At 29.4% G+C, this 22,162-nt stretch overlaps 3 protein-coding genes across 3 annotated transcripts; all 3 read right to left on the reverse strand.

Moving 5' to 3' along the window:
* Nucleotides 1–3,491: 3,491 nt before the first annotated feature.
* Nucleotides 3,492–8,270, reverse strand: LOC110603458 (amino acid permease 8). Its single transcript, XM_021741193.2, has 7 exons — nucleotides 8,019–8,270; nucleotides 6,017–6,250; nucleotides 5,820–5,913; nucleotides 5,302–5,519; nucleotides 4,966–5,105; nucleotides 4,415–4,642; nucleotides 3,492–4,300 (listed from the first exon to the last, which is right to left on the reverse strand). The coding sequence occupies exons 1-7, from the start codon at nucleotides 8,131–8,133 to the stop codon at nucleotides 3,881–3,883; spliced, it is 1,449 nt and encodes a 482-aa protein (XP_021596885.1). The 5' UTR covers nucleotides 8,134–8,270; the 3' UTR covers nucleotides 3,492–3,880.
* A 5,239-nt stretch (nucleotides 8,271–13,509) lies between these two features.
* On the reverse strand, nucleotides 13,510–15,798 carry LOC110603407 (auxin-responsive protein IAA2). The gene is made up of 5 exons (XM_021741132.2): nucleotides 15,024–15,798; nucleotides 14,448–14,722; nucleotides 14,179–14,329; nucleotides 13,941–14,005; nucleotides 13,510–13,831 (listed from the first exon to the last, which is right to left on the reverse strand). The coding sequence occupies exons 1-5, from the start codon at nucleotides 15,497–15,499 to the stop codon at nucleotides 13,761–13,763; spliced, it is 1,038 nt and encodes a 345-aa protein (XP_021596824.1). The 5' UTR covers nucleotides 15,500–15,798; the 3' UTR covers nucleotides 13,510–13,760.
* Nucleotides 15,799–18,715: 2,917 nt separating this feature from the next.
* LOC110604193 (histidine-containing phosphotransfer protein 4) lies at nucleotides 18,716–20,474 on the reverse strand. Its single transcript, XM_021742327.2, has 5 exons — nucleotides 20,360–20,474; nucleotides 19,529–19,659; nucleotides 19,358–19,426; nucleotides 19,172–19,243; nucleotides 18,716–19,095 (listed from the first exon to the last, which is right to left on the reverse strand). Exons 1-5 carry the CDS (start codon nucleotides 20,417–20,419, stop codon nucleotides 18,987–18,989), a joined length of 441 nt encoding a protein of 146 aa, XP_021598019.1. The 5' UTR covers nucleotides 20,420–20,474; the 3' UTR covers nucleotides 18,716–18,986.
* Nucleotides 20,475–22,162: the final 1,688 nt, after the last annotated feature.

Genomic DNA, 22,162 nt, shown 5'->3' on the forward strand with positions numbered 1-22,162 from the left:
TATTAAACCGCAATCTTCTCTTAAGTTTCATGCTTTTTCAGATGCGGATTAGGCTGGGGATCCTATGGATATAACATCAACTATGAGGTATATCTTGTATCTTGACAAACTCCAATTTCTTGGTCTTCCAGAAAGCAAAAATCTGTTACTCGGTCATCTACGATGCTGAATATCGTGCGGTTACAACAATAGCTTCTAAGGTAATGTGGGTCAAGTCTCTATTATTTGAACTTGGAGTTCAGTTGCAAGACAATTCACTGCCCATTTATTATGACAACATTTCTACTAACACTTTTCAAAACCCAGTATTTCATACAAAAATGAAGCATATCAAAATTGATGTTTATTTTATACGAGACTTGGTTCAAAAAGGAGAAATACGAGTTGCTAATGTGACCTCTAAGGATCAATTGGCTGATTTACTAACAAAACCATTAGTCAAAACCAGTTCTACTCATAAAAGATCCAAGATTGGTGTCCTTGATGGTACCTCAAACTTGCGGGGGAGTGATAAAGCAATATCATAACCGATTTAGTTTAAATTTCATATTTGTATATTTGTAAACTTATTTCTTATAACTGTATTTATCTTTATACAGAGTCTATTTAAAAGTCAATTGCAATACAATACAAAACACAATTTCTCCCATCTATTTTTCTCTTTCTCTTATGTAAAACCCAACACTCCTGGATTATCTATCTCTAACTCTGGCTCAATTGCTTATGCTACTCAGCCTATACTGACTATTGATCAAGTTAATTAATGGACGTCGAAACCACCAAAAATAAATTCTTGCTTAAAAATTTGTGATAATGGTAAGTAGGATCGATCACACAGACACTGGTAAATAGATTAATTCTATTGAATAAACTGAAATAAAATAAAATAAAATCAATTAAAATAAAATGGGGGGTTTTGAATGTAGATAAATAAAATTAATCCAAAAGAAGAAACAATTTAAATTTAAGAGAGGATCAGGATGAGACACATTCAGTTAAAGGAATAATTTTAGTTCCAGTTCTTGCGGGTTGATCACAGATACAAAATAATATCAATTATAGATAAACTAGTTATAGATATATCGAAGACGCTTCAGGTATCCAATTATTTTTTAATTTTAAACTAGTTAAGAGACGCTCGTTAACTAGCTCTAACTCTTGGATAACCGTAGGAGATGCTCATAGAATTTAACCCAATTATTGCATTAAGAATTAAAAGGACATGATTCTAACTAACAAACGCGAGACTCTCGGTTCATTTAAGTTAGATTATATTATTCCTTAGGAAGGCCTTACACAACCTAATTCGCTACTTATTTCAATTTAATTAAGCAATTACGGATTTAATTAACCTGAATAGCAACCTACCATTTTATGAATTGAACAATGGCGCATTAATGCACAACCCACACAATGATATTAAGCAATAAATGCAGAAATAATATAAATACCAATAATTAAAAAAACTATAAAATCACATAAATCTCACAACTGATTGAACTGGAACATTAACTATCCTTTAACCAAAAAGAAGGAATTTAGCCACACATGTTCATGGCTCAAAATAAGAGATGAAAGATAAAACGAGATGATCGATATATTAGAATGCCCCCCTTTTTATAGTGCTAAGAGTCCTAAATACAAGTAGCTAAAATCAAAAATCAAAATCGAGTACAGCTTGACAGATGAGAGTTATCTGTTTTATTTTCAGATTTAAAGCTGGGTTCTGTTCATCAAGTATGTTTATGCCCATAACATCGTTCATAATACAGCTTGTCTGGGAATTAGAGTTCAAATATGACTCTATCCCCCATCCTTTTCTGAATTTGATTATGGCCCCTTTGATCTCGGAATGTGGATTTCAAATTGGAAATTTATCTTGTTATTCTCCACTCGTACCAAGATAACAAAATTTAAACGAATCAATCTATTTTAATCGATTTCAAACCTAATATCTAAGTATTTTGAAATATTAAAACTGCATAATTGTGCATATTATCATTAATCATTTAAAAAAAAAATAAAAATAGAGTGCATAAAATTACATCATGCATATTTTCATTTAAGGAATTAATAATAAAGAAATACAAATGAACCTGATTCAATTGAAAAAAAAAATTCACAATCATATTTTTATTTATGGAATTAATAATGGAAAAATTAAGAGGGATTCAATTTTTTTTTTTTTTAGAAAAACAGAATTAGAATGATAGATAGAGTAATAAAGAAGGTCCAAGAACATGAGTAATAAAGAAGGTCCAAGAACATCTTTAAAGTTTATATTTGAAAGTCGATTTTCGGTACTTCACAATTTTTTTTTTAAAAGATATGTTTAGAAAAAAGGTTCAAAGCCTAGGTACAAACAGACTATACAATCACCATAAACCTATTAAGACCCAAATAAAAAGACAACCAGATAAAACTCAAGATGAAACTCTAGATCCATCCAACACTAATCGAAAACTAAAGACCTGCTTCTAGACCTAGAGAAAACAGATAGTTGTGCTGCCCTTCAATCTGCCATCTTTCGACCATCCCTCTTTCTGGCCAAATGGCAAGTAAATAACCAACTCACAAAAATGTAACCAAAGCATAAACATATCGAAAGAGAAGGAACCAAACATCAACCATGGAAAACCTTCAAAAGAGCAAAAGAAAGGAGTTGCGACCAGACAACAAAAGGAATATACATCGCCAAAAAACTGAAAGAAAACGATGGATCTCGACGCTTCAGAAAGGGAAGATGATAAACTTCCACGATCGCTCCAAGAAACTCCACCGCCAGGGCCAAAACGACTCCTCCAGAAGATGAAAGATGATGTATGAGTCGAGGGTGTTGGTTTCAGAACCAATCCTAATTCGACGGAATTAACTCCCCAATAACTTCGTACTTTCACTACTCCGAAAAACTTAACCTACCTAAACCAATAATTAGTTCTATTAACTCACCAATCCCGACCCATTGATTTACTCGTGAGATCAAACTTTTATCCAGGTGTTTTCATCTTATAAACCCATCGGATATCAATTCATCACTTTAAATAGATTATTACTAATTTATATATTTGACATTTACTAATGTTTATTAATAATATTGTAATTATTTTTTTTATTTACTTTTGAGTGTGCTCTTAATTTATATGGAAATAAAAAATATATTTTCACATTAGCGGTAAATGGATTTACATTTGACGATAAATACAACATTACCGACAGACCGGAAATAGTCATACACATTTAACATTTATTTAGAATAAAAAATTTCATAAAAATTTAATTCAATTTATTTATTTTTATTAAATTTTTTGTTTATAATATAAGAATTCATTTCTATTTTAACTTACAAAAATTTTATTTTTAAATAAAATGAAATGGTGTGTATTTTTGTAAGAATTTATTTAAATTTTTTTATAGCAAAATAAATTGTGCTAAACAGAGAATTAACTTAGAAATTTTCTATGAATAAATCGTCACAAAAAATCTACAAAAGAAACACCATCACAATTCCATCGGTTATCATTTGCGATGGCTTTTTTTTGTTGCTAACTTTAGCGAAAGACACTATAAACCATCAAGGAATATTAGTGATGAGAGTATTAGCGACGAAGCTCCTCCATTGCAAATATTCCTTTTTTTCCATATCACAGAATGAAAAAAAACACTTCCTTAGACTTGAATTTTGAGAGTGTATCTCAATATCGATCCAAAAAAGCGAGTTAATATGCTTCTCTACAAGCTTCAGAACTTTATGTTTACGTTATCTTGCATAGATATTGAAGCTGGTAAGAAGTTCACTTAAAATTTTACATGGTAAACTGACTAGCTTATTGATCATAGTGTACATGTATATATATATTTATCCCAGATTTGGAAGTTGCCCTTAAAAGCTGAAGGGCTTGTATGTTTGAAGACCATGACTGAGTCCTTGAATAGCACCACAAACTGCAGCTAAGGAAACAAGTAAGCAAACCAAGTTCATGAGCTGCAGAGAGAACCATCTCACTGTTTGCCTTTGTATCTTCTTCCGAGCAATGTGCATCTCCACAGGGAAATACACTGACATAGGCCAATAACCAACGGCTCCAAGCAGAGCAAGTACATCATTAAAGAAGGGAAATCCCATGGCAACCACAGTTATTATCACCACGTACACTGTCCTCCAAGTTAACCTCAACAAGTTTACTCTAATAGTCTTCTTCCCAATAATGTCTAGAGTGTACTCATTGGTCACAAATCTCGATTCCGGCCACCTCATTCTGGCCCAGGACTCGACTGCATTTAACACTGGTTGAGACAATACCTGTACATATTAAGTTTTGAAAATTCTGAGTTCAGAGAATGAACCATCTTTTTTCTAAAAAATAATAACCATTTAGTTTGATGCTGAATGAGAAAATAAATCTAAGAAATGTACCTGATATGCTCCCACTAGATGCACTATAACGAAGATATTAGCTAGGTCAATTAACCAGAAGGGTTCAAGAAAGCCAAAGTCAGTTAGCATGTTGCCAGGTGCATTGTTCCCCAGTGCAGCGTAGCCAAAGCAGCCGCTCATCATGTAGAAAGCTGTTGATATCAAAATGGCTATCATGCTGGCCTTCTTCATCGTTTTGTTTTCAGGTGGTGATGACTTTAGTGTGTCCTGATAACCAATTTCAAATCAAACCCACCCATTATTGGATGAAATAAATAAGAGTTGAGCGACTACGTTGACATAGAAAAAAATTTTCACGACTAATAAATAAATAACATATTAGTTAAAATTATTGTATCGCATAAATAAATTAGTTAAATGAAATCTTGTTAATAAAAGTGTAGAAATACTTGGTATCAAAAGATAAAATTCACACGTACAGAACATAATCACTGAATTTAAATCAAAATCATAATAGTTTTGACAAGATTTTTTAGTGATATATAAATTCACGCATATTTATAATCGATATGAGATCTCAAAGGACCTACTTGAATTTCAATCAAGACTCCAGAATATGAGCAAGCAAATGCCACATCACCAATGGCTCTCAACATCGTCCAGAGTTTATCAGCTTCACTTAAATTCACCCCAATTTCCACTCCTGTCAATGTAGTCCTTTCTCCTTTTCCTGTTCAAAAGTCCATCTATTACATGCACATGCTAAAAAAAAAATGAATGACGTACATATATTACGTCATTATTTTTCTTTTATTACAGCAACAAGGGTGAACTCAAACCTTGATCCATAATAGATGTTCGATCACTAGGCTATGAGCTTTGGTAATTTATTTTGCATTACTTAATTATCCAGAATTGGATATTACCTGAACTGATCTTTGCCAATGAGAGGCCCAATCCAATCGATGCATACCCAAACGACATGATTGCTGCGATAAACGAAAGCCATGACATCTTGTGGAGGTTTGGAATTTGAGACAGTAAAATCTCTATAATTCCCATTCCTATCATGTACGGATTGAGGGAATATTTGCATGGAGCTCCACGACCTCTCTCTCGGAAGCAATTTGATTTGAGTATCGATCTAAATTAATTATAAAATACAAATAAATAATTCGTAGTACAAGCTACTAAAAGTATCGATAGATTTTTTAGGTCTAGTATATGTGAATTAAAAATATATTTTAATTAACAGAATTTACACAGACCCATAATATAAATACATGAAATTTCATGCGAGTTCTACTACTATTTTACACGTTAATATAAATCCGATTTAGATAAGTTTCTTCACAAATCTAAGATATTTGTATTTTGACTCGATTTAGAGTCAGAGTTTAGACAAGAAGTATTTTGTATTTATATAGGAACATTAATTACTTACACCATACTTATAGAAACGGTGATTGTATAGCCCACTGCCAAACCACCCATGTAAGTGTACTGGATCAACCCACAAATCTTATACATATTTCCACCTGATGCATTTTCAGTAATTGATGGAATAAGTTGCGGTAAAAAAAAAAATAGTAAGAACCCTAATTCTGAAATTCTAAAATAAAATATTAAGAAAAATTTTACCAAGGTTGGCTTTGACGGCTTCCATGTAGGTGTGATTTCTGTTGCCAGTGACTGGATCGGGAGATCTGTAGGAATCTGCTAAGAAGCCTGAAGTGTAAAGAGTAATGCATGAGAAAATGCAGAGAGTGGCAATGCCTGTGATCCATCCAAGCTGTGCCATTGCCCAGGCGAGTGAGAGAACTCCAGAGCCAATTATTGCTGTGATTATATGTGCACTTGCAGTCCACACAGTCCCTGAATATTTAAATATCAGATATTGTAATTAATTCATCTTATTATATCTTTAGCTAATTCAGTTTTTGTGTTATCAAGCCAAAAATTACATATTTCTATCTTTTGGCCTTTAGATCAGCCATTTTTTGTTTAAATAAAAAAATTGATCGAATTGAATTAATTAAAAAATATAATTTAATTTTTTTTTATTTTAATTTAATTTTTAATTTTAAAATTATAGTTATTTCAATTCAATTTAATTTTCATAAAAAAAATTAAAAAAAATTAAATTAAATCAATTAGTAATAATAATATATTATTTTTAATAATATAGAGATTAGGCTATAATTAAATTTTAGTAAAGGTAGAAAATAAAAAAATTATTAAAAAATAAATCAATTAAATTGAATCGAATCAAACCAATTTGATTCGATTTGATTTTTTCTTAAAATTAATTTAATTTATTTTCTTAAATATTAAAATTTTAATTTTTAATTTATTCTAAATACATCTTTTAACTATTAAAATAAATTTTTAATACACTTTTTAATCTAAATACGTCTTTTAACTATTAAAATAAATTAAAATATTTTAAAATTTTAAAATAGCTCAAATATGCCTAAAGGGACATTCCCTAAATTTTAAAATGAAAAAAAAAAATAATTCCGTCAACTTTTCCGAGAATAAAAAGATGGACTAAATTATAATTTATTTCAAATCCAGCCAAAATCATACATAATTAGTAAATAAAGTTTTCATCAACTATCTGTTATGTACCCAATTTAAAATATCATGGTGAGTATTTAGTGTATCCTATAGCAAATTAATTAATTTTAAAAAAATTTTTATGCATTTATTGCCTTAATTATTGTTGATTAATTTAGCCTTTATTTGTTTTATAAAAAATAATTCATACTTAAAAAATATTATTTATTTTTAATTTTAATTTAAAAAATAAGATTTATTACTAAATTGGTTTTAATAAAAATTTTAAAATATAAAAATAATTTATTTTTTTAATTAAAAAATATTTTTTATTGATTAAATTTTTTGAGTGATATAAATTTTGATGAAAAATATTTTACGCGAGTCTTAATAGAATATGATTTTAATTGTTATATTAAGAGATGAGCATACGATATAAGTTGACAGATATTACTAAAAGTTACATAGTAATAAGATATATTTAATATATTTTAAAAATTTGAAAATTCTATTAATTTTTTTTTAGAATTTAAACTATTTAGATTATATATTCCTATTCCTATTTTATTTATTTAAATATTTAAAACAGTTGCTTTATCTTTTAAAAAATATATAACTATTATTTTATATTGAAAGGTCAAAAAAAGCCTTCTGCCAAATATATATAAACAATTATCCAGCAGTGTAAAAACCAAGTCTTGGTAACTTTACCAGTGGCATACTAAAATATGCTTAAAAAGCTAAGTTGGCATGCATGGATACAAGGACACCTCTCACTTGCCAGCGTCTTTCCTTACACGATCCTTTTAAAGTAAACTAAAGCAAAGTCCAGATTTCTTCTTTAGATCTCGTTTACCCCTTTCCTTTTTATTTTTTATTTTTGAAGAATGATAATAATTAGAAATTTAAGTCTCGACAACTTAATTTCCCATGAAACTTCTTGATGTAATAAGAAAACATTTAATGAAAAAACTTGTTCATGTTCAGATGTCTGATGTGTGAGAGAGAAAAGAGTTGCATGCAGATCCTTAAAATGAAAAATGTTAAGATTCCTGATGAGAGAGAGAGAGAGAGAGATGAGTACCAGTTCTTCTGGATTTGCCATCATCGTCCAGATCAGCTATGTCACCAACTTTGAAGGAAGCTAAATTAGCTTCTCGCAAGCCTTGCTGAAATTCTTGATGTACCAAACTCGCCATCTTGTTCTTGATTTTTGTGTCTGTTTTTCAATACTGGACACCTAAATTCTTTTCAGAAAGCAGACAAAGATGATGATTTGAACTAACAGTCTAGTGTGAGACTGAGGCTTCCCAAGTCACAAGACTCCTCTATATATTCCTAACAATCTAGTTTGATGATATTAATTCTCCAAGTTCTTTTCAGTTTTGTCCAAAATTCTAATTTGGTGAATTACGTGGCTGACTATGATTGGATAATGTGGGACACATAGCTTTCTTCTTTTGCCAAGTGGGGCTGCCAATTGTTAGGGATATGGTAATAGACATGCAGATGTGAAATATTAAGAAAAAAAAAAGAATAGAATAATAAAATAGAAGTAGTGCACCTTATTTATGAGACCAAATTGCGATTCTTTTATCAAAAATGCTTTATTTAGATATAAATTTATTAATATATTTTATTTTTTAAATTAAAAAATTAAATAATAAAAAATAAATTATTTTATTTAAAATCTCTTTGAATAGAAATTTCTTTTTCAAAAATATTGTCTATAAAATATATTTTTGAGATTGAAAATTAAGAGAATAATGTATTTATTATCAGATTAAGTACGTGAGTACAATAATTTTGAATATAAGAGATTTAATAAATAAAAAAATAAATTATTTAGCGACTAGGTGATCCAAAGAAAAATTATTGGAGAGATAATTGGAATAAATAAGACAGGATTATCTAGAAAAAGAATGCTAATGAATATATAATTAAATGGTGAGAAGGGCATGGAATTGGATGCATGGCTGAAAGATGCTCCAATTCTCCCGTCCATTCTTCTCCATGTCCAAAAGGTTGTAATAATAAATAAATAAATAAATTATTATATATATAAAGTGGGAAGAATAATTATAATTTATTTTTTATTTGATTGACTAGCAAATGATTGGGATTTATTATTATTTTAAAAAATGAATAAATAGATTTTTTACTTATTCGAATCAGTTAAATTTTTGAATGCAAAATGAGATGGGTCAACGGAAAAAAAAAATTTAATTCTCCTAGCTTGATTTATTTTTTTTTTTAAAATTCATTTATTAGAAGTAATTATGATTTAATATATTTTTAATAATTTTATAAAAAAATAATAAATACTAATATTTATTTGATAAAAGTAAAATTTATAAATTTTTAATTCAATAATAGCTCCTGCCGAATTTTATATTCATTATTCAGCTTATACCATCAATAGTAAAATTTTATTCGTGATAAGTTGCTAAATGAAAAGATGATATTGTAGATGAAAGCATTGGGCTATTAGGTAGACCCCCAAGCTGAGTTGAGAGTGCTGATTGTTGGATGGTTCAAAGTGAGGCCCATTGAAATTTGTCAAATCCCAGCCTACATACTATTAAACCCTTGTATTATTCTGTCAAGTCTTCTAGCCTAATATTAAATATAACGGTTGGATCTAAATTGATTTAAAATAATTTTTAAATTTAATTTTTATTTAATTTAAAATAATTAATTTAAATTACTTAGTAAACTCATCAATTTTTTCGTAAATAATCACCATTTTATACACTTTTTTAAATTTTAAATTATGTGTTTGATATAAATACTTAAAAGTGATGGATAAAAGTTGACGTGTTTGATTAATGTTAAATTTGGGACAGGTCTAACTCACCCCAAAAGCTAGCTCAAGGGGGAGGGATGTTTATAACTCATATAAGGGGCACATTATACTTTCCACAACCGATATGGAATTCAACGCACCCTCCTCACGCCCAAAATTTTACTGGTGCATGACATATTCATGGGAGGCTCAACATCGGATAGGGAGATTTTGATACCATGGGCCATAGACACTTTTCTTTTTTGAATTAACTTTTGAGGTGAGTTAAATCTGATCAAAAGTTAACAGTTAAAAATAATTTAAAAGCTTATTTATTATGAAAATGACTAAAAAGTATATGTTATTTTTTATTAAATGAAAATACATGTTGTAATTTTAAAATTTTAATAGAGACATTACAATAATTTAATTGGTCAAATTAGTTTATGAGCACCCAAATAAAAAGTTAGAGGGACCAATTTATTTTTTTTATGCTTCTAAGCTTATTACATTGCTATAAATAAAGGGGTCATTTAAAATGTTGTTTGGTTTAATTTATAAAAGTTAATTTATAAGTACTAATTGTTTATAAATTATGTAAGACTTACAAGCATTTAAAATTTCAAGTCATTATGTGTTTGGCTAAAATACTTACAAATAACTGATAAACAGTTAATATGTTTAATAATAATTAATTTATAAACACATTTATTATTAAAAAATTATAAAAAAAATATTAAATAAAATATAGGGTGAAATTTTAAAATTAAATAAGGACACTATGATAACTTACTTGATCTAACTTTTAAAACTTATAAGTTAGTTTGACCAAATGTGAGTTTTCGTTTTGTGTATAGATCAGCGAATCATGTTGCCCATTGTTGTGCAAGAGCGGCTGGTTCCATGTCTGGTCTTTCTTGGGGGGTATGCCCTCCTAATTTTCTGTATGAGGCTTTGATGATGGATTTTAATAATATGCGCTAATAGCGCGAAGCCAAACATTTTCAAAAAAAAAAAAAATACCCTCTAAGTTATTTTATTGCCCTTGTTTAATTCTTAAACTTTATTTATGAGTTTCGAAACCACCAAAATTAATATATCTAAATTCAATAAATATAAATTGCGTATTGGATGAATATGATCGAATCCATAAGTAATTGATACTAAAAAATCTTCTATCAATAACTAGAAAAATAAATAATAATAAAAAAAAAGAGTTTTAATGAAGAGTGAGAGAGTGTTGATGAAAAGTGAAACTAAAATAAAAATTAAGACAAGAAGAGTAAGCAATAATAAAAAAAATTAAATATTAATTTAGAGAAAATCAATATAAATAAATTTTAGTTGAATATTAAAATTTGTTTCAATTGTGAGAATTTATCACCGAAGCAAAAATATTTTTATTCATTCCGATAAATTGATTCTAGTTATGAAAGATGCTCCTCATAATCAATCTCTACTTAGGTATAAATTAATTAGAAAATGTTCGCTAATTAACCCTAGTCAACAAAAAGCCCAAAGAATATAATTCTAACCAACAAATCAAATCGCTTTGTGAATTTAACCTAGATCATGCAATTTTTAAGTGGGTTACACTAATTGTTACTTGAATTATTCAATCAATTACGGACTAAAACATTCAATCTAATAATAAATCATCTTAAAAATATGAACAACGGATTCTATTGATCAATCAACAATATTATAATAGCAAGAGGAACTGAAATTATATAAATATTATAAGAATAAATATCAACAATAAAATTTAGATCTCACAAATTTTGAAAAAACTGAAATTTCAACCTATATCCAACTAAAATTGTAAGAAAACACAAAAAGAAAAGAGAAATTCGGCCAGAAGAGAGAAGGTTGGTCGCTGCTGTCAAAAAGGTGTTTAAATAGCTAAACCCTAAAAAAATTCTCTTAAAATTTCTTCTTAAAGAGTTTGATTTGAGTATTTTTTGTGAAATAACTCTTTTTGATTTATTTCCTAGAGATGACAAGTATTTACTAATCTTTAGGAGAGTAATTTGAGCACTTTAAATGGGAGAATTATGATTTTTTCATGTCATACTTGCTTCTGGTGCTATTTAGAGGCTTACTCAGAGATTTAAGCAACTCTTCGCTTAAATTTGTTTTGTAACGATCAGCTGTCTGCTTGGGAAAGCAGACAGAATCCTACATCGGCGGTTTACGGCAAATCGAAATTATATATAATAGTTAGCACGAAACTACTAAATAATTTAAGTTAACCATTTTAGATCAAGTGGAAATTAGGTCCAAAAGTTATTTGGATCAGTTCAAACTAGACTGTTTCAATTGGTATCAAAGTCACCCGGATCAGAAAAATTGTGCAGAGCTAATGGGACTACGAGGAAATGGCTACCCGTATGAGACGAGGTGGAGCCGCCCGAGGTACTGTCAAACCATAATACCTAAAGGTCTGGTCCTGACTTAGCAATTGTATCCGATTTATTTGCGACGAGGACATCACAAATTTAGCAAGAGAAAATGTAACAATCAGCTGCTTGCTTGGGAAAGCAGATAAAATCTCACATCGGTGGTTTATGACAAATCGAAATTGTATATAATAGCTAGCACGCGACTACTAAATAATTTGGATTAACCATTTTGGATTAAGTAGGAAGTAAGTCCAAAAGTTATTTAAGTCAGTTTAGACCGGACTGTTTCATGCTCAGTGACTACACAGTCAATTTTTTTTCTCTTTGATTTTGACTCATATTTGTTCTCCTTTATATTTGTTTATAAAATTTAAAAAAATTATCTAAATAAATAATATTTATATTTCATTTGACTAAATGTTTAATTAAAATATATAATAAATATATGCATCATCATTCACCAAATAACTTATTTAATAATTTTAATAATAAATATACTTATAAACTAATTATTATTGAACTTATTAACTACAAATAACCATTTTAACCAAATATAACATTACTTAAAATTTTAAATAGTTAAAAAATTCAAATAACTTATAATTAATTGTTATAAGCTAATTATACCCTCTAGTCTCTGGGTGTATTGGTGTTAAGGCCTATTGGGTTGCTTTGAGCTTATCTTGCCCCCCTCTTATGCGTTTTCCTATTTCTTTAACAAATTTTCATGCTTATTAAAAAATTACTCAATTTTGATTATAAGGATATGCTCCGCTCTAGGTTGAATTCTATATGGAGGTATGTTGATTTTTGGGTGGGGTGTTAACTGAGTTTCCTATGCTACGTGATATTCTGATATTCAAAAAATAAGGTTTACAGTATAAGTATAAACTTAGTCTAAAAAAATCATGTCTCCCCCTTTTATTCCTATTTTTCTTATTCTCTAGTGACGCATAACCGTCACCCTGCTACAGGACCTGTATGTACGGATGTATTAGCGTACCCATCTCTGTCAGGCGGTTATTTAATTTTTTCAGTGCGCATGCTGATAGGGCTGCGAGGTAGCTGGGTTTGCTCTCCTACATTCCAGCGCGTCGACGGGCTAGACTCTCATTGAGTGGACTCGAGTGCGGGGTCAGTCCGGCCTGCTTTAGTCACGGGCTGGATGGCGCGATATTGGGCCAATATGCTCAGAGGGGTCTAATAGGTTTTTGGTCTATATTTTTCTCCAGAATCCGGCCTCAACTCGAATGTCAGAAGCCCGGCGGTCATCACTACTTTTTTTTCTCAATTAATAAAATCAACTTATTGCCTACAAACAAAAGTTACAAATATTTCTAATTAATAACCCTTTTAAATTATGAAAAAAAAGACCAGATAGATATGTATGTACAAATCATGCTTCAAACTTATATTACAGATCGTCTAATTGAAACTTTGAAAAAGAGTTGAAGGAGATGTAGACATCCACCTTATGTAAAAGCATAGACAAAACAAATCAATAAGTTCGTTTTTTTTTTCTTGCATTTTCCTCTTCAGCATCAGGAAAATTGAAAAAGAAAAAGGCAAATTTTACATAAAAAGGTAGGCCACGGACGACGCTGTATGCCATGACTTTATTCTCCATTACTCAAAAAGCTTAATATAATCTTCCAATTTCCACTAAGGAGCTAAGTGGTGTCTTTTCTTTCTCTCCGCTCCCAACTGAAACTGTATCAAAATGGCCAAACCTCCTTTATGAGTTACAAGCTCTAAAGTTCAAAAACATAAATCATTTAACAGTTAATCAAACTTTTTTACAACTATAAAGTTTACTCACGTTGTTCTGTCGAAAGCTCATAGCTTTTCAGCACGCGCAGCCTCTTCGCTGTTGATACAAACATGCTGCAACACAAGCATATGCATTATTTATGTGACTTTGAATTTTAAATATATTTTCTTATGAACTGAATTGTAATTTTAGATATAAAGTCAAGAGATTTTGATTTTGAATCCCAGTTATATCAAAATAAATTTTCAAAAAGAGAGAGAGTAAAGAATGAAAAGGGAAAGCTTACTGCCAAGGGACATCACCAACAAGTATCCTGTCGCCTTCACTGTCCTCATAAACTAGAGTATATTCCCCACTTCTAGTTCCTGATGAACCTGAATTTGCTTTTGCTTCGTTAATCTTGTTTCCATTCCTAGCAGTAGAATTTTCCCTTTGAGCTGAAAAATAAAACAAATAGATAAGTTGTAATCACAGAAAAGTACTGCTGCAATATGCATCTGTTATAGTCATTTAGACAAAAAAAAAAAAAAAATCCAAATTGAGTTTGTGTGTAACCTGCAAGCAGACCCCTGAATAGCTCATCAATGGCAACGGAGAGTTTCTCATAGCTGTCGTAAGCATTGAGATTTATTTTTCTCCCAATGGGGACTCCTTCCATGTTGATCTTTACATATAAATCATTCCTGAAACTTTCTGGCTTTAGCTTGCACCCTTCTGTTGGAGTTTTGTTCGGTAAATCAGCATCCGTCTGCTTTGAGTTGCTGCTACTAGCTAGATTTTTCCTGAATGACCGAATCGGAGGCCACCCGACGACCGGCGCAGGTGCAACTCTGCTTATTTCAAAAAGAAAAAAAAAATCAGAGAAGCATGAAAGCTTACAGTATATCCAAGACAAACTGATTAATGGGTATTTTTTGAAGTGCAAATGGATGATTAGTTGTTGACCAATTTCAACACATAAGCAAGAATTGGACAATAAATCATGAAACATGAAAAAAATCTTAATCTAAACATGTTTTAAAACAGTTTAACCTGTGGGAAAAAGTTAATTCATTCTTTAATTCAATTAATTAAATGATCAAGGTTATCAGTTCTTGTCAAAGTAAGAAAGAAGAAGAAAAGCAAGAAAACCTTTTATCATGAGGGCCACGGGTCCCAGATGTGGCAGCAGGAAATGAAGCACTAGCAGGACCAGATTCTGGCTTCTTATCTGCTGGGCACTGTGACTCTGCCACTGTAGAGCATCGAAGATAAGAAGGCTTGGTCTGCGTTATCTCCCTCTGAGTCTCCCTTTGGAAAGCTGAAGATATAGAGCAGCTTGATGGTGACCATGACGAAGAGAATACCTTTTCACCAGATCCTTCATAGCCTGATGAGAGCTTTTTGCATTGCTTTTCATGAGTATTTCTGAACCAGTTTCTATCTTCCAATCTGTCTGAATCAAGAAGTCTTTTGATTCCATTTGTGGTGGTAATATTCTTGATACTAAAGGATTCTCCTGGGGGACCAAGTCTCAGCTCCAGCTTTTTGTCCTCTGATGCCTTTTGGTTACCGCTCCATTTTTCTTGCTTAGGAATCTGATTGAGAAACCGATTATGTTCCTCCATCTTCCTTTGCCGATGAAAAGAAACACTGAAAAAAGTATAGTTAAAAAGAAAGAGAACAAATTCCACAGAAAGCGACCGTTACAAAGAACAAGGTAAAGCGAGACCCTAGCTAGGAAATCAAGCTCTGAGGCGAGCTTATAAGAACTCTCAACTTTCCCAGGAAAACGAACACCAAACACTATTAACAGCCTAAAAGAACTCGAGACATATCTGTAACTGGCTAGTCTGCAAGTTTTTTTTTTTTTTTTTTTGTTCGACAATCTCTCTTTAAGTTCAACAAAGGACCAAGTATGGAGAAGCAAGAGGCATTAATGCTATATATATATATTCCGAGGTTCTCAATTAACTACACTATAAAAGGAAACTTAAGGGATTTTTTTCCAAAAAAAAAATCAGCAAAATAACGTTTTTTAAATTTAAGAAAAATTTACCTAAATCGGATATACCTTTACTTAAAATAAAATAATATAATAAATATTCCATATGAAAATTAGTTATCCACACAAGGAAAATCATAGAATATTCATGGGATTTAATTATGATCACTGAAATTGACTCTTGACAGATTTCGTTTTTATTATTTTCTACAAAAATTAATTGCTGGACTCCTAAGACAATCCCTTTTATGGTATTAGCTGCTTGTGTAAGCCGTTGAAATATAAGAGACTCCTACATGGCTAGGGCGTATGATTGCCATAATTCACAAGGTTTGCTTTGTGTAGCATTAATTCTGTCTCTCGAATGCTTTTTTCATTTCATTCTTAGAAGGAGACACGACTTAACATACGGCTGTGGGATTAAAGCCGTGTAAGCTTTTGAACGCTCCATCGTGATTCTCTTAAAGTTGGCATAATAAGATTAGGTTGCACCAACCATAAAGGACCATGAGGCAACTAAATAGTAAATGTTTCATGTCGATTGAGAATATAAGGAAGATAATAGAGAAGAAAAATGATACAACAATCAGATTGCCTTTGACTTAAAGCTCATTCCAAAAAGTATCAAAAACGTGTAGTCTAGCTAGTGACTTATTGACCCTTTTTGCGACGACTTCCAAGTCACTACTAATGGTCCACTACATACCAAGCAAATTCACTTTTAGTCCTCCGTAATAGAAAATTCTTACACGCATTCGTATATATTTAATCGATTCGATTAAAGGGATGTACTTAAATTTAAAATTTATCATGATTTTAATATGTTTTCTGACTCATCAATATTTCAATATTCATCTCTCTCTTTGTTTCTCTCTATCATTATTTAAGTAAATTCATACACATTGTACATATAAAGATGATTAATTTGCAGGTAAGACAGTGAAGATGCCATTAAAGAAAATAATGGTTGACACTTATCATGGTTGAGCAAGGCGAGTGGCCTGGTGGGAAAGAGGAAGGGAAAGGCTGCCAAGTATAAGATGATTGGATATGTATGAAGCTTAATCTTTTGGTGTTTTCAAAGGAATTGTTCAATGAATATTGGAGCAAAACATTACCAAAGTCAGTCTCTTCATCATTAGCATCACAACAACTTCTTTATTATCTCTATAATGGCGGACCCCCACATCCCACTTATTATGATATCATACCAAGCTGCCAACTTCACTTTAGGGTTTGCTCTTTTGGACCTTTTTGCTTTCTTCTTTATCTTTATTTCATTTATTTTCAATTCTTCATCATTTCTTGATTGTTTTTATCATTTCATATACTTGCCCTCCAACCAACCGGCCGATCTCAAATCAATCTAATTCACTTATTGATGCCAAAAACAAAGGAGCAAGCTTAATCTTTTAATAAATAAAAGCTAATTATGTGTATTGTATGTGATCTGTCTTTTGTTCATGATGTAGATGAAGATATGGCTCAGGTTTTCTAGTACTACTCTAAAGTTGGTATGCATAGAAAATGTTTGTAAGAAGATGGTGATAATAGTGATAATTAGCGGCTTCTTTTAAGTATAATTAGGAGGTTGATGATAGTACTAAGCAGTAAAGATTTGATCATGTCTGTGAATGATGCTCAAGAGTAGTTGTTTGTGACTCCCATCATAAGTCAACCATAGTATAGTGTTTTGATTGGACTTTTATATTCAGTTTTTGCAGTTATTATGGTTATTATTACTAAAACCTGAAAATCTCTGAAGCACTAGGACACATATACTATATTTTAGGTTGAAAGTAGGAGTGGAAGAGAGCTGACTATCTTTTGAAATTGTTGCCATTTATGTTGTTTTTACAATTTTTAGTTTTTACGTACAGACACGCAATAGATCAGTGACAGAAATATATGGATGTGACTTATTTTTATATAAATTTATTAATAGTTAATCCATGAATAAGAATTAATTCAATTGATTTTTTTATATTAATTCTGAATTTAATTTTTTAAATAAAAAAATTCCTTTTTAGAAAAATTAAAACTATGTATGATTTTGTAATATTTTATTTAAATTTTTTTTAATAAAATGAACTTAAGTTTACATAAATAAATCTAAGAAAAATATTGTGACGTTTACATAAACAGAAATAGAGTTTATTTATGTAAAAAATAATTTATTTAAAAAAATATTTTTCATAAATATGTTTTTAAGAAAATAACTTATTTTATATTTTTTTAATTGCGATTTAAAAAAGAAGGATATGAATAAATTTATATACAGTAATATAAATAAGATATTTGAAATCCAAAAAATAACCCTCTTTTAAAAAGAAAAATTATTTTTTTTAAAGATGGCTTATTTTTTTTAATTAAGAAAATATTTTTTATTTATTAACTATTTTAAATATTTCAAAACATTAAAAAATATAAAAATATATTTTCTAAAAAATATTTTGTCCTTCCCAATGAGTTTTTCTTCCCACCTTCACAGTTCATGGGCCATCTTGGAAAGCAGATTAACATGGGCCCAAAAACAGCAAATTTTTGGTTTTCTTCATGGAGAGCCTCAAGCAAAATAAAAAACCCTCTCATAAACAAAAGCCTAGTTGGGCTATACTGGCCAATCCATGCAACCCCATCTACTGACCTCTTTTAATAATTTATCTTTGCTGGATTAGAATCCAAAATTTGCTTTTGGAAATAATTTTATTATTAAATTTATTCCTTAATTTTACCAAAATTATAAGCAAGAAAGATTAAGTTGGATTATGTGTGCTTCAATTGTGATTGATTTATAGAGTATATAATCACTTCGTTTAGAATGATTCTGAAGTTGGGATGATCATAAGCACAGAACTAAGTGTGATTATTTAATAATTATAAGACTTAATTACACATATACCTGCTATAATTAATACATCTGATAAGACAGGCCAAAGACAAATTCTTGAAGATCCTTTACAACTAGTGGGGGACTCTATACTCGTACAGTCCAACGCCAGCAAATGCCTTTGCTCAGGATTCCTTGTGCATGTATTGTCTCCATCACCATTTATATCATTAATTTTTATATATGTTATACATTTTACATATATATGTTGGTTGCCACTTCAGGATGTCTCACCTTGCCCAGTTTGTCTGACCAACTGAAAATAAGCTTCGAGCTTCCTCCTCAAAGTGGCATGCTCTTGCTTCAGTTGTTGGAAAGTTCTAATGCATCTGAAATTTAATTCCTCCATTAATTAATCATCTAATTAAGAGAAGTTTGAAGAAGAAGAAGAGAGCAGTTAATTACCCCTCAATGTTTCCTGCACAGCAGTATTCTCTAAACTGTGAGCATTCCATCTTCACCTTTTTAGCTCCAATGCTGGAAGACAACAAAAATCAAACACGTTGTAAGCAAAACTAGACAACCCATTTTTCATTTTATATTTTCTTTAATTTTAACACACTGTTTTTATATTGAGATTCTTTTAATTACCTTGAGCTGCTTCCCTTGAACTGGTGCATGTAATCATCCAGCTTACTGAAATCAACAGGCCTCCTCGCTCTTGGGGAGCAAGAGAAAAACAAAGTAAATTCCCACACAAAAATAATTAATTAAAGACTAAATTAAGAGCAGTTTAATCTCAATGGTTATGGGATTACTTACAATGCCTGTTCAATGTTGTGGATCAATCTTGCTGAATCACTGTAGAAGGAAGATACAATTTCCTCTACGAAATTAGGGTTTGCATCATCTTGTAAATCCTCAAGTTGCATAAATTGATCATCTAGGTAGCCCTGCAATGACCCGTTTATATATTTGCGTCATATTCATATCGTTGAATTTTTAAAAAAAAATAAAAATAATTACACTAAAACTCTATTTATTTCACTAAAATTGTTGAAATTTAATGTATTTAAAAAATTAATTAATATAAAATATTTTTTTATTAAAGAAATAAATTATAATAATAAACAAATGAAGTTAATAATTCTCAAATAAATTCTCCATTCCATTCTTATATAAAGGTGACTAATTTGATAGAGACACTTGAGATATTTTACTTTCACGACGTAAAATTAGAAAAATCAAATAATTGAACTTATACTTTTAGAAGCTTATACAAAACTGTGATAAATTAAATGTAAATTGTATTTTATTAGTTTTACTGTCGTTTTTTAAATTATGAAATCCCAAGCTATTTATATAAAAAAATATTTATAATTTTATTTATTTTTAATTTAAAATTTAAAATTTAATTTATATTAAAATAATATTTATAATAATAATAAATTTTTTTATATTTCACTATCTTTTTAAGATTTATAATTTATTTTATATTAAATTAATATTTTATAATATAATTTTTATATTAATATATTTAATTACATCTTAAAATTATTATTATTTACTAACAATACGATACTATACATATTATTTTGATATAAATTAAATCAAATAATTTTTAAAATTAATTTAAAAAAATAGGAAAGTAACCTGATCAAAGAGGGACTTCCTAACGTAGGCGACCTGTTGTTTCAAGTGCTTAGTGTCCATCGGGAAATTGGGAAAATGCAATGCAAGAAAGTTCAGGAAATGGTGATGCGGTGGATTTGATCGTAGCAAGCAGAGCTAGACTCCGGTGTATATATAGTGTAGGTAGGAGAGAGAAAATAATTGGAAGATATCAGGACAAAGAGGGACGCGTGTCTCGCTACTTTTTAAGGACAAAGAAAGTGTGAATCTATTTTTAGTTTATATTCTCCTTTCTCTATTGGCCCACGTGTCTTGCATTTCTCATTCTTTTCCCTTGTTTCTGCCACGTCAACAATACCTAATTTAAAGTTGAATTCTATCCTTGTCTACTATGGTCTCCACCAGAAAATTACATTTCAAATTAGTTCAAATATATATTAAAAAAATTTACATGTTTTTCGTTGGCAAATGAATCATTCAAAATAAAATTTGAACATAATTTTTTTTTAATTTTTTGTATTTATATTTACATTTTTATTTTTATTTTTTAATATGTTTTACTTATATGATAACTATTACTAATGCTTTGTCAAATTTTGAACTAAAAAATTTGGGTGTTAACTCACACTTCATTGATTGTGATTTAGTTCTTAATTAAAAATCAAATTACCTTTTCTTTATAAATCATTTAATTTGAGTAATTTATTTTGAATAAAGTGAATAAGTGAATTTAATAATAGTATATGAAAAATAATTTAATTGTAATACTTAAAAAGTTTTAATATAACGTTAAAGTGAATGTTAAAAGATACTAAATATATTACTTGAAAAATTTTTTATTTAAATTGAATTTATTTAAACTCGTAATATAAAATAAGATTAATAATTATTTAATTTTATTTTTTATTTAACTTTTAATTAAAGTTTAAATTTAACTATTTAATAGTTATGTATTTTAGAACTTGAAATTTCTCAAATTTATTTAGATATACTTATGATCAAGTTAAATTTGTGAGTGTGTTATATAATTTTTTTTAAAAATACTCTGCTTTTAAAATTATATTTGCTTGGTTGCTTAGAAAAAAAAAATTTTTTTCTTAGTAGAATATGTTAGTTTAATAAATTATGAAAAACCCTTTTCAAGATTAAATTTAATAAATCAGCTAGTGACATCACAGAATAAAAAAAATAGTTATTTTATAGAAGCATTAATTTAGTTGATATATGCAGATTAGACACAGATTCCTCGCCTATCTTTTCACTAATAATGATAACTATGATAATAATAAGTGATGTTGCACTAATTTTTTATTGAGTTTAGATTTATAAAATAAATAAAATATTTATTTGTAGAATAAAATTTTTAATATTTCAATCGATAATGAATTTAAGAATATATTCAGAGAAAATAGCGAATAATTAGATAAAATTTACAAATTTACAAATTATTTTCTGTTTGATTTTGATAAAGTTTAAAGGTTGGTATAGAGTTTTGATAAGATAAAAATTTTATATTTTATTCTATTTAAATTTTTTATTTTATAAAAATTATATTTAAATTAAGATTATGATGTCTAAAAAGTATGTTTCAGTTTATTGAAAATTTGAATTTCGGGTTCCTTTTTTCGGATTCCGAGTTCATCCTTTTCGAGTTTCGAGTTCCATCCCTTCTCATTACGAGGGTACCATATGAATAAGTATCATAAAATTTCCAGAACGGAACTCTAAAAATTTTCATTATAAAAATTCTGTTGCAATTTGTACAGGCAACCACCCAAACGTGGCATAAATACGACGACAATAAAAGACGTGCACACAGCTAGA

This window comes from Manihot esculenta, chromosome 16 (genome assembly GCF_001659605.2).
Source record: "Manihot esculenta cultivar AM560-2 chromosome 16, M.esculenta_v8, whole genome shotgun sequence".
Taxonomy (NCBI): Eukaryota; Viridiplantae; Streptophyta; class Magnoliopsida; order Malpighiales; family Euphorbiaceae; genus Manihot; species Manihot esculenta.